Here is a 12,818-nt window from a genome sequence, read left to right on the forward strand (position 1 = left end):
GACTGACGTTCCGCATTGTTCTAAAGTACAAAACTCTTAAAAGAGAAATCACACTGTTGTCCCTACAGAGTGTTTTAATATATTTCTAAGTACAATTCGTGTCTGATTTTGGAAATACAAATACATTTTGAATGGTTAAAAACAAAAATTAAAAAAATATTTTGAACATCAGCCAGCTGAAAATATATTTATCTAGTAAATCATCTCTCAAATCTTTTATATATTTAATTATTCTAACTAAACATAGTACCCTTAAAAAACAAGTTCTTAAAAATGTAAAAATTAAATTGTGAAATAAGATTACTGGATATATACACACACACATTCAATGCATACACAGAATTACAAGGGGGTTTTGTTTGTTTGTTTAAGTTTGGAAGGTTGTTAGACAAACGGAACTAGTAAGCAACGCTCAACTCCTGAGTTCCTCGACCAAAATAACCATACGCTAATTTTGAAATTGTTTTTATCTTTTTTTTTTTTTTTTTCTTCATACACAAGATATTCCATGTAAAGCAGCAACAGCAGTGCAGTTACTGGTAGCAACATCTCAAAAGTAATAAAAAAAACCATACATCCAGACAGTAGTACATTGCACACACACGTGATTCTCATACATCCATCAACAATTGGTCAGAGTATTAAATCAGTGTACAAATTAAATATTTCCAAAATGTGCAAAAAAGTCAACGTTGATAGAAAAAAACACCTTTGTGTACATACATTACAAACTGTGCCCAGCATTCAACTGAGAGTAAAAACATTTACAGTGAGAAACTGATAGATTAAATAGAGAATTTAATGACTACATAAAAATGTACATTAGATCAAGAGTAAATTTACAAATTTTTATTCATAGCTCATGAAAACTAAAAGCCTACGTTCCAATTCATCTAAGTCTCCTCCGTGTATTTACAGGGATATTCCATGATACGACTCCTGGGAGGTCTGAGATGACAGACACTATGCTTTAATATACCGTTCCGATTTTAAGTAGACACCACCTTTTTTTACTGGTATTAACGAGAAACAAACACTAGGGAACCGACAGCCTAATGCCTGTTCAGAAGAGAAAATGCAATCCTTGTTTTTAAATCCACATTATATAACCTCTGGGGAAAAGGATGGTCTAGTTTGGGCGTAAAAGACACAACACACCTCTGAAATACTTCCCATGAATATCCACTCCGGAGTTCAAGTGTCCTTTTCCTTATCTCTCGACAACAGACCCTGACCTCTAATCCTCATCGGTGGACTCAGTGTAAGGGCTGAACCATGAGATACAATTTTCGTGTGCTTTAATCCAGTTCCTCTCCTTTTGAAATAAATCTATGAAAACCAAGACCTAGCCAAAGCGTGACTGCGAGCATTGGTGCTTTGAAACGTGAGTAATTTCATTTCCTCCGTCCCACCTAACCCTCAAACACGTACGTGTATGTATTGCTAGAGAAAAACCAGGGGGGGCTCCAGCAAGCGGGGAGATGCAGCGTCCTGCCCCGAAGTGGCAGGGCCCTGGTGTAAAGCTGTACGTGAACTCACACCTTACTGAGAAGCCATCAGTGGCCACCACCTACAAAGTATTTAAGTTACGCCAACTAGAAAGTAAAACAAACCATGCGGGCCAAGTGGGGGAAATAAAAAGGGAAAGGAGCTGCTTCGTTTCTGATCCAGGATTTTGACTGCGAGACCCTGGGCTGGCAGCAATCCCGCTGGCTCCCTTCGGCGTGCGCTTGCGGCCGCTCCCGGAGGCAGCGACACCCCTGGGACTGGGGGGACGTCTGCCCCTCACAGCGAGCCGACTCAGCTTTGAAACGTTCTCACTACAGAGCACACAGCAGTTCTCTACCTGTCTTCGTGGCATTCCTTAGATGTCCCAAAGCTCAAACCTGGCTATCAGAGTCACCAGGTTTAGTCACCGAGCTTACGCAATGTTTTTAGAATGACAACGATAAGATTAGGTTAGAAAAGAGTTTTTAAAAGCAAATTCTTAATTTTAATGCTGGCATAAATTTTGCACATCGAAACAGCAACTATAAACACCCACATCTCTTAAATATGGGCGGTGTCTATCACTTTTTACTAGTATCTGCTTTACTCAGTTAGCAACAGCTTACTGATGGATATATATGTATCTATAAGTAACAGTACTAATCCATGAAACATCACTTTTGGCTATATGGATATGGGGATAGAAAAGCTTTGGTAATTGTATGTGATTTTACACTGCAGACTTGTCATTAACACAAGACAGCAAGTTACCAGCAAGAAAAAATTATACTGGCAGTAATACTTTTGCTTTTCCAGAAACACCATAGGGACTTAACATTCAGGCACATAAATTACGCTTTTCTATATGTGTGACAAAGACTTTCGAGATTTAAAAAGTGAGAAATTGGTTATAAATGACTGTAGATCTGACCAATTTGCTCAAGTCTCTGAAGCTGCAGTTAGACATTGCTCTACGTAGCCCAAAAGAATGGCTTGCTGTACTGCGCTGTACCTACAGGTGCTACAAGGCTTTCAGTCAAGACAACGGCAGGAGTAGGGTTATCCAAAAGCCACAGGAAATAATTAAAGGGGCACGATGTTAGCTTCACTGACAAACCTCCTGATTTGCTTAGACACCTCGGATTCCCGTGGACTGAAAGGAAATAGCTTTTAATACAGTACCACGTTTACAAATGTACCAACTATGATTTCAAGTCCATTAAGAACTCTGCTGCTGCCTCTACAGTAAACCCAGAGTCCAGTACCCAGAGCGAGGAAGCGAAATCTTGACTCTAACAGTATTTCTGTGAGCGCAGAAGAGTCATTTTCCTGGAATGCGCATCAGTGTACAATCTCCAAAATGCAAATACAAAACTTGTATTAGCACAGGAAACCTTCAGGAAGTGCTCCAAACCCCACTTTTAAAAAAATCTCAGTTTAAATGTCTGCAACAGATTAGAACTAACACACGCTTTTCAGTGCGGTTAGGTGAGGTCTGGTTTGGGCACTTTGAAAAAACCCACACTCCAAGAGTATATTGGCAACATGGAACTGTATGATGTATTTCAATATGGTGTTCAAATATGAACAAAATTAAGGCATACAGATAAAAAGGCACTAGCTAAAAAAAAGAAAAATAACAAACAAAACAAACTTTTAATTTTGTTATACTAAGGACTGTTTAGCTACAAATCGAATTGCAAATCAGATTAAAATTTTAAGACTACAAACTGTCAAGAAAAAAAGTCTATGCAGATTTAACTTTGCAGTTACTAGATCCATACCTTTTTAAGCTCTTGCATGGATATTTCTACCACCCAAATTAAAAAATAAACAACGTGCTCTAACGTGACTGAAAGTTTCAGTCACGCTCTAACAGGACTGTTCGTTACACCATTAAACCCAGACTAGAGAAGTAGCTTGACTTTGGTTAGTTAATATGTGCAGCAAACAGAATAATAAGTCCTTTGAAAATATGCATACTCACTGTGAACCTTGATCCTTATTTTCTGAGATCAGAGCTTCATCATGGCATTTACAGAAAAGCAAAACAGTACTGTTTTCATTGGCATTTTCTAGTGATTAGATTGAACAATTAAGAATAAGTAACGATTCTGAATGCTGGTATCTTTGTTAGTAAGATCTTAGAAGCCGTGAGCAGGGATCTTGGCTCTGCAACCCTCCTCCAATGGACATTTAAGCATGAAATTCCATGTGCCCTCTCAAATTCTAGAACTAGAATTTGTTCGTTATCACGCCAGTAGTCAATATAAGTGTTTTACGGACACTGTGTACAGAGGTGCTATGTTACTTAATGCAGCTTGTTTTACTACATTACCCCAATAGGGGATAAATATTAGCTCACCTTTTGGTAAAAGTCTGATTTCAATTCATAATTATTTCTAGCTCAACACTTTTATGTTAATAACCATTTAATTTATCATAAGTTGCTTAAGTCAGAAGACAAATTCTCCATAGGGTAAAAAAAACAGCTCAACCCTAATCTTGGTTAAGTTAGTCAAATTTTACTAGAATCACTGGAACTGGCAAATGTCACCTTCATTTAAGAAGCACTGTCTTTATGTTGTCAGCTTTCTGGTATGTCAAAGAAATTAAGGAAAATGCATTCTGCAAATCATTTTTTTCCTGGCTCCAAAATGCTTACTGTTGTCATGACTGAATGCCATTTTTAGAAAAGGCATAAAAGCAGCAAAATCAATTATTCAGTAATTAAAAATCACAATGAGGAAGTGATATTGCAATAAACATGAGCCAGCACTGTCTCACGAAAGAGACACATCATACGAAAACTAGATTCTGAAAGTTTTCAAGCTTCAGAGAGTGCAATTTCTTTTTAGAATAGTATATTTAAATGTTACAAATGCTACAGATAAACCTGGCTACATTTTCCCTTTAAAGTCCTTTTTTGGTAATATAAAATTTCCTTACCTTTTCAGATATCACTGTCCACTACTGATTTTTTATATACATTTTTATGTTGGTTTTGGTACCTTCTTAATCTGCTTGAAATCAATAATTTCAATTATATGATCTTTAAATTACCTACATAAACTATTAGGCTCTACATTGAACTTCCCATCCCTGCTGTCACTAAATTTTGCTTATAAAGCAAAGGTCCTTTACAGCAGTTTACATACCAATTCTTCTTAAAGGCTGCTTTCATAGCTTTTATCTAGTGACAGAGAAGCAAGCTGACTTTCCTTTCAGCCTTCTAAACCTTCCTTGGCCTGACTAGTTCTTCCCATGCTCAGAAAACCTTGCACAGTTGTGTACCCTGACCGAGAAAATTATAAGCTAGGTAAACCACTCACATAAACCAAAGAAGCCACCAGTCTGTCTCAGGAGAGATGGCCTCAAAGAAATCATTCTTACTCCACTACAGGTAAAGTGATTAAGACAGATCCATACTCCTACTCAAACTCTGATAGAAAATTTGAAAGTTAGCAGAATAAATTCAGAAATCTTGTGAGTAAACTACCATGGGAATGGGCAAGCTCCTTGTTTTATCTCCATGCACTTCATAATTCTGGCAGTCCTCTGAAGATGCAAAACAGGTAGAGCCTTGTCAGAGTGGACAAGGTTCTCAGTACCAGCCCGCTCTGCCTTCACAAAACAACAAAGGCAAGCAATGAATCACCCAAACCAGTAAACGTTATTTCAGTTCTGTAGTCCAATAGTTTATTTCCAAATGCCCTTTTAAATTATTTATGTTGTATTCTTCTACAAAAATACGAGAGTCTGACTCCTCTGTAGCGACAAGTCAGTTATTCACTACACCTGATCAGTATCTGGACTTCTCTATTGAGAAGCAGCATTTCAGAGTTTTACTTTTGTTCTTTTATTATACTCTTTCAGAAATGGAAAAAGTGATTAACGTACATTTTATGACAGTTGGAAACCTGATAAACACCAATCGTCCAGATTATCAGGCTGGAGTAATCATGCTAACATTATTTAACTGCTGGCTCTCTTTGCACTTTTGGCCTATTCTTTATACAATCTTTTGTGCTGTGCCTCCTTGTTCATATGGATTCATATTTTTAATAAGGTAGCATTGATAACTGGAGTCTTCTTTCTCAGTGACTTATTCCTGGTGTTAAAAAAATGTTTATTTCAGGAATTTTCAACACATCCTACATGACTGAATTGTATTATTAAAACAACTTTTTTTTTAGTGCATAATGGGAAGAATTTTATATTAATCAGGCACTTGATGTTGACATACATTCCATCCTAGCGCCTCTTGACAGCATTGAAAACATTATTTCTTACAGCGCATTCTGAATTAAGTAACTCGTATACTGCACAAGGATTAGTCACTCCCCTTCCCACTCCCCACCATGTTCATGGGATTGTGGTGGAGAACTGACTCTCAACAGCACTATTTTTTCTTACCTAAGACAACCATCACCCTCCAAGCTTATGCAACAGAGGTTCTCTTTGGCAGATACAGCAGGAGGCATTCTCCTAACGACTTACATCCAACAGCTGACCCTTGTCTATTACAGAAATTGTTCCCTTGCAGTATAGGAGTTCCTAGGAGTCTGGGTCTGTAATCTGTTTACCTGTAATTGTTTTCCTGTTAAGATAATACAATAGTTCTACACCAAAGTCTTTAGCTAGTACATCAGTGTTGAGTTCTTTTTTGTTATTTTGTTTTGGTCACTTAGAAGTACCAGTTAGACATGCTGCTGTACAAAGAGTTCCAAGTTCTTCCAGCTTTAACTCTCATAACTGCATGTTCCAGCTTAAACTGTAAAATCCAGAAACTGATTAAAATGTTAAAATATAATAAGAACTTAGAACTCTCTGCTGCAAGTACCTACAATACAAAGAAGAATCACAGAGAAGTAACCTTCTTGTCCTTTAGCTGCATGTCTGTTTTTCCTTGCACCCTGAGTCAGTCAGCGGTGTCAGAAAAAGTCACACAGTTCCTGACTGTCCAAGCATTTGTCTTTTTTTTTTTTTTTTTCCACTTTAAATAAGGAACAAATATGTACTAAAGTGCTTTATCTACGTGAACCACATCAGTACATTATAGAAACAAAAAGTTCTAGTCCTGGTGGGAGAGGGGGAGAGAAGATTCTCATTTTAGATACAAAATTTAGATTGTTTACAATCTAAGTGAAACAAAGATTCAAGAGAATATTCTCTCTCTTGTCTTTTTTCTCTTTTTTTTCATAAAAAATAAAAATAAAAGTGCAGTCAAATAGAAAATAAATGCAGTAGATGCAAGCTGAGTTGAGGCAGGCTGTTAGTGATAGTGTGCAAACGTGTGTCTTAGCAGTTCATCTGCAAATGGTCGCAGCTTGGCCTCGATAAAAATCCGTTTCAAGAAATCCCGAGCATGGTCGGAGACATGAGGTGGTAGCTGGGGGTTGGTTGGCTGAGTGGCAATTTTAAAGATGGCAGCCATTGCTTCGAACTCTGCCCACGGGGGCTTCTCAGTGAGCATTTCTACCACTGTACAACCTACGCTCCTGAAACAGAGGCAGAAGTGAGACAGCAGGTTACAACAGAGTCATGCCCTCCTAGGAAAACAAGAAATAGCAGAGAGCTGCTGAAATATCACAAATAAGCAACGTCCGCTTCACAGAGCAACTTCACTGGTACAAAAAACCCCTGCACGTACAGCTATGCACTGTATCTCTAAGTTACACAAACCACCACCTACATCTTTATTACTTCCCTGGGACAAGAGCGACTACCTCAGGGAAGAGCCAAGCGGGGGTTTCTCTCGGCCATGCCCGGCTGCTGTTCAGTGCTCAGCAGGCCGGCGCAGGCCACGAGCGCTGCGCAACCCTTGCACCCCAGCTCGTCAGACACCTGCAGCACTTGACAGCACACCAAAGCTTTCTTGCTCAGTAAGGCCCAATGGAAATGCAAAGCAGCAAGAACGCTTTACGTCAGCATACACGGTGTATTTTGCTAGCTCATTAGAAAGGCACAAGTTTTCGCCGATGAACAACCCACAAACATGACATGGAAGTTAAGAAGTTTAAAGCCGTACTTCGGTGGTATGTTCTTCAGTTAGCTAAGGACACTAAAAATATACTTTGACTGCCAAACAAAGTTTTAAGACCCTAAACAATCTTTGTATGCAAAGCTTATGTTTAAAGGCTTTAGGAAGGCAGAAGGGCATGCATATGGCCAGAAAAACTCTGTTCCAGAAGTCCTTCAAGATCAGCCTCTTCCAATAGCAAGCAAATGATACTGCAAAATGGATAGGCTGAAATAATTTCCTAATTTTCAAGAAGCTTTATGGCTTTTCAAGATGCTTGCAAGAAGTTTTACGGTTAGGGGTACATTTCTTCACACAGTAAGGATTTACTGAATGACAGAGATCCAACTTCAGTATTTTTTCTTAGTTTTAACCAGGATTTTCTCCATCAAAGAGACCTTGGTAAAAATACTTCAGAGTTGAACATGTCAACTGCCTGAAATATAAAATGTTGTTCTATTATTCAAGCATAGCAAAGTAATTACTAAGTGATCTGAAGTAGGCTAAATTAATCTCCCTGACATTAAAAGTACGGCCATTGGTTGGATATTATGTGGTTCCTATTTACACACACGAAGTGTTACTACTCCTGCATATCTACTGTTGCCTACTCATTATTCTGTGTGTTCACAGATCATCTGTAGTGCAAGGAGTCTAATTGCTAAAATAATCTGTCCATTGGACTGGAGCTATGTTAGACAGTGCAGTGCTCCACAATGTATCACAAACATATATTTTTGAAAATTACCTTTCCCTCTTAATTCTCAAATATTTAATAACAACTTAAAATTATTTTTTGATACCTCCCATTTAAATCTGGTTAGTTAATTCTTATGTGCTCATCTTTAAAGGACCAGCATTTTGTTTTCTGCCTTGCATCAAAAGTATTTCAGTGATAAAGTTTCATTACAGGACATTGACTTAACTGATGCTTCAAAGCTTCACATGTTGCTTTCACCCAGTCCCTCTCCAGGATTTACAAACGGTCTGGTAATCCTAACCTCACGCAACTTTGGTTCAATGGATTTTCTTATGATCCCTAAATCAATGGGCTGAAGAATTGCCAAATGAAAAATTCCCAAATTTCAGTTGTTATACTCTCCACATATGACTGTCAGTGCTCACAGTTGCCACCTTGTTCAGCATAAACTCCAGAATGAAAAGCTCCAACTTCAGATAACGAACACCTGTACTCTGTTGGAAAAGAACCCGTTCTGAAATGACACCTGTCAGTAGAGAAGATTTTTTTTTTTTTTTTTTTAACATACCAGATGTCTGCTTTTCTGCCATATCCTTCTCCACTAATAACTTCTGGACTCATCCAGTACGGAGTTCCTGTGACAGACTTCATTCCTGTACCAGAGAGACAGATAGTCTGCAGTCGTTTGCTGGCACCAAAGTCACCGAGCTTCACGTTGCCTGCTGAATCCCGCAGAATATTTGCTCCTGGAAGGAAGGGAGCACAGTGTTACATTCATGAACGTCCTGTTAACTTTTTGGTGTGGAAAATGGTAACAAAAGCTTGGATTTGGTGATACAATGCAAGATCAGCCTAGTATTTCAAGCCAGAGAATTTACCTACTCTGCTCATTCCTATCACTCTATTCTGAGATTCAGAAAATAACAAATTGTAACACACTGGTTTGCATCCTAGGTCTTTTCCAGGAAGTGCTAGTCACTTTGTAAAGCCTTCCTGATGAAATAAGGAATATGCCATGTAATGGAAGTAAAAATAAATGTGAAAGGAGTTTCCACACAGCTGAAAAGGTGTTTAAAGACTAAAAGCAAAAAAGACTTTAAAGCAAAATTTCAAACTGTGTTACAGATTTGTTCAAAATGCTTATCTGCATAAGCATGTACAAATTGACTGTGACACCTCAACTTTTTTTGGAACAACACAGTATTGATACAAAGCAACAGAAAAATTGTAAAAGTCTTAGGGAATACAACAGCATTGTGTTCAGTACACCTATTTTGCACATCGCCAGCTTCTTACATATTTATAACTTGCTTATGCAGCACTTGGGAGTCACCTGTATCTATCTGCAAACAGTAAATATCCCTGTTTCCACACATTTCCTGGCAGCAAAATGGAAGAAGTCCAAGGCATTTGATCAGGCAAGTCACCTCTGCCAGTCATTTCTTGTACCAGTGAAGTGCTAGGTAGTTTCTATAACTGATGAAATAAAACTCTGTAAAAATAAACTCTCAAGTCATGCTTTCCCCTCTGCACATTCTATCTATTTGTAATGACATCATCCTTTGATGTATTCAAAACTATTAGTACTAAAAACCAGAAAAATTTATCATGACTGTTTTGCAGGCAGAAACTACAGAAACATTGTCAGAAGTCAGCTAGAACACCAAAGATGCTTATTTTTTCCCCCTCAGGTTAGAACAGTGACAAGAATAAATGATGGAAAGCAGTCTTATTGATTTTAAGTCGGTATTTTGGCATTTCAAACTTAATTACATTTTAGCGCTTCACACGAGACTGGAAAAGAATCTGTAGTAAACAGCACTAAGCTGTGCACAGAACTATCATTACCTTTAATATCTCGATGGACAATCATATTACTGTGCAAATAGTGAACTCCTTCCAAAATCTGCCGCGTATATTTGCGAGTCACATTCTCTGTGAGCGCTCCATATGATTTCAGTTGGTCTTTGATGGAACCCTATGGCAAACAAGAAGTATAAGCACTGTAATATTTTCAGAATCACAAGTGGGCTAATACTACAGTTGAATGTCAATGAAATTTATGCCTGAAACGTACACATTTAAAGTTGCAATACTTCTCCAGATCAACTTAAAAGCACAGATATAATTTTACCCCAACTGAGAAAAATACAAACTTGGACAAAAAAGATGCTGGACAGAGAAGTCATATACTGAAACGTTCAGCTATTAACCTTAAAACTGTCAAGCAGCTGTCTAGTTCCAGCGTGAAGTACGGAAAAAGACAACAGCAGTACTGTCATTCAAATACACTATCAGCTTTTTTGATAGGTAAATAGTGATACTCAAGTTGGAAAAACATGTGCCATTTATCCTGGTTAGATTATACTCAGGAAAAAAGAGGCTGTCAAAAAAAAAAACCCACCACATGCTGGAGGATGGTGCTTTATGTAAAAATTAAGAGGTAAGCAAGCCTTGGCTTAAAATAACATTAAATTAAAAATTAATGGGTTTGTAAGTATTTTTATATAACCTGGCTTTGTCACACAAACTGCCAAGATTACTTCTGTGACACTGTCCTCCAAATATCAGAAAAAATTCAAGCAGCCCCCCAAAACAAAGCCCAGAACTTACCTAAAAAAAACAACAAACGAAACCAAACAGAAAACCAACCACTGCCAGCAAACCCCTCCCCCCCACACTGCCTTTCTTCTGTGTAGTGTCACAGTAAAGTAGAATGCTGTAACTATTCAGAAATACAAAGCCCGTGTTTTCATATGAGCACATTTTATTTAGCTCTGCTGACCCCACTTGGTGAGAAAATGAAAATCTACAGTTTTCTGACCTTGTAATATTTCTTAGCAAAACAGTAGAAGAACAGTTCAGCATGTACCTAAGTGCCACATAAAAAACAAGCACCCAGAATATGTTCTGTACACACCTATTCCCACATCCATCTTAGCTACTTTTTGTTTTCCTGAAATAATTGAGCACTTGAAATGGTGACTACGCAACAGCACAAGCTGAAGTGCAGCAAAAAGAAACTTAACAATTCAGGAAGATTCAAGAGTTTACTAATGATAATATTGTTTTTTCAAAGACATTTCCAGGCACTTCTTATGGCAAAACCAAACACAAAGAACAAACCACTATAATTCTGAAAACCCAATCAAGTAATGGACAAGATGGGCTGCTACAAGCACTTGTCAGTACCCATCTTTGGCAACTGTTTTTGACTTGGACATTTCTTTAATATGTGTGTGCACTTCTGCAAAAGCTGTCTTCGTGGATGCTCATCACACAAGCATAGAAACGATGGTTGAAGTGGTCTGGCTTTCTTGCTTACCCCAGGCATGTATTCCATGAATATAGAGAGTGTTCTTTCCGGCGGATCTCTCAAGAAGCCATAATACTGAACAATTCTTTCATGCAGCAGGTTTTTCAGCAACTGAATCTCACATTCAAGTGCATTTACTTCCTAAAAGGAAAAAAAACAGACAAGATTTACCATACTTGATGTACTAAAAAAACATGGTTTGGATTTGGATTTTTTTAAAGCACATCAGTATGTACATATTGAAGGATTATACAAACTAAGTTACAAAATATTCTTGTAGTTTACGTAAAGTTTATACATTTTATAACAAGAAAATATCACCATTAGATTGAGGCAAATTAAAACAACAAAAAAAAACAAACAAAAAAACCAAACACAACATGGCTTTTCTATAAAGAGACTTTGCAATGAATTTGTTGTTATTTCATTGTTTCTCTTATTTAGTAGTTACGTTTGTTTTAGAGCACAGCAGATATCAGTATGTGTATGAAGTCAGCAATCATTATACAGCATGTCACCAGCCTCCAATGGGGTAAAAATAAATAAATAAATCTTTAAATCTTTCTAGTAGAATAATTAGTATTAATTCTTAACTTTTCCAGGTTGACAGACTATACTTTAAAAAAGCCTTTGAGGACCACTTAATGTTGCGATAATGAACTACAACAAAGAAAACCAGTTGACACATGTGGTGCTTTCTCTAGAGCTATCTGAAATACTAAAAATTTTGCAAACAGGAGGTCAGATATTTGGAAACGGAATGTCCATTATGATGCTGAGAAAATACTAACCCATGAATTCAAACTTGACTGGATTCCAAATTTCACCTAGAAGTCTTTGATCCAAACTTACTTTTTGTTCGTCACAGACTATTACTCATACCCTTGCAGTTCTGAGGTTAGAAGGAAAACAGATTTTTTGATACCGAGACACACACATGACAAAATGCTATAGGAAGTGAGGTCACAAAACTGTTGCTACAGGAGGAACTACGGTATTTTATATTTAACATTTCCAAAGCATAATCAGTTGTTCTGTTAGATTTTAAAGAAGTAGCAACAACAACTACACTAGAAGTCTACAGCACAAATGATTCTTGGCTTTTTTCCTTGATCCTACATCACTAGCAGCAACAACTATAACGGGCAGCCACTCAATTCTGCAATCATGCTTACACCCATTGTTTCCCCGGCCTTGCTCCCCACAGTGCAGAACGTAGTCCTAATGTAGGAAAAGTAATAATTCTTTTTCCATCCTGTAAAAAGCAGCAAGTATGGTTTTGAAAAAAAGAA

General features: G+C 37.6%; 1 protein-coding gene across 5 annotated transcripts in view; it reads right to left on the minus strand.

Moving 5' to 3' along the window:
• Positions 1 to 51: 51 nt before the first annotated feature.
• The window catches only part of MAP3K2 (mitogen-activated protein kinase kinase kinase 2), a 56,645-nt gene continuing 43,878 nt past the window's right edge, over positions 52 to 12,818 (minus strand). For all 5 annotated transcript variants that reach the window (XM_033003904.2, XM_042784069.1, XM_042784068.1 and 2 more), the window contains exons 14-17: positions 11,536 to 11,667; positions 10,059 to 10,188; positions 8,779 to 8,956; positions 52 to 6,989 (exon numbers count right to left, since the gene is read on the minus strand). In XM_033003904.2, the coding sequence (XP_032859795.1) occupies positions 6,764 to 6,989; positions 8,779 to 8,956; positions 10,059 to 10,188; positions 11,536 to 11,667 (666 nt within the window). In that variant the 3' untranslated portion in view covers positions 52 to 6,763. The remainder of the gene's footprint in view (positions 6,990 to 8,778; positions 8,957 to 10,058; positions 10,189 to 11,535; positions 11,668 to 12,818) is intronic.

Source organism: Tyto alba, unplaced genomic scaffold, assembly GCF_018691265.1.
Source record: "Tyto alba isolate M040663 unplaced genomic scaffold, T.alba_DEE_v4.0 Super-Scaffold_7, whole genome shotgun sequence".
NCBI lineage: Eukaryota > Metazoa > Chordata > Aves > Strigiformes > Tytonidae > Tyto > Tyto alba.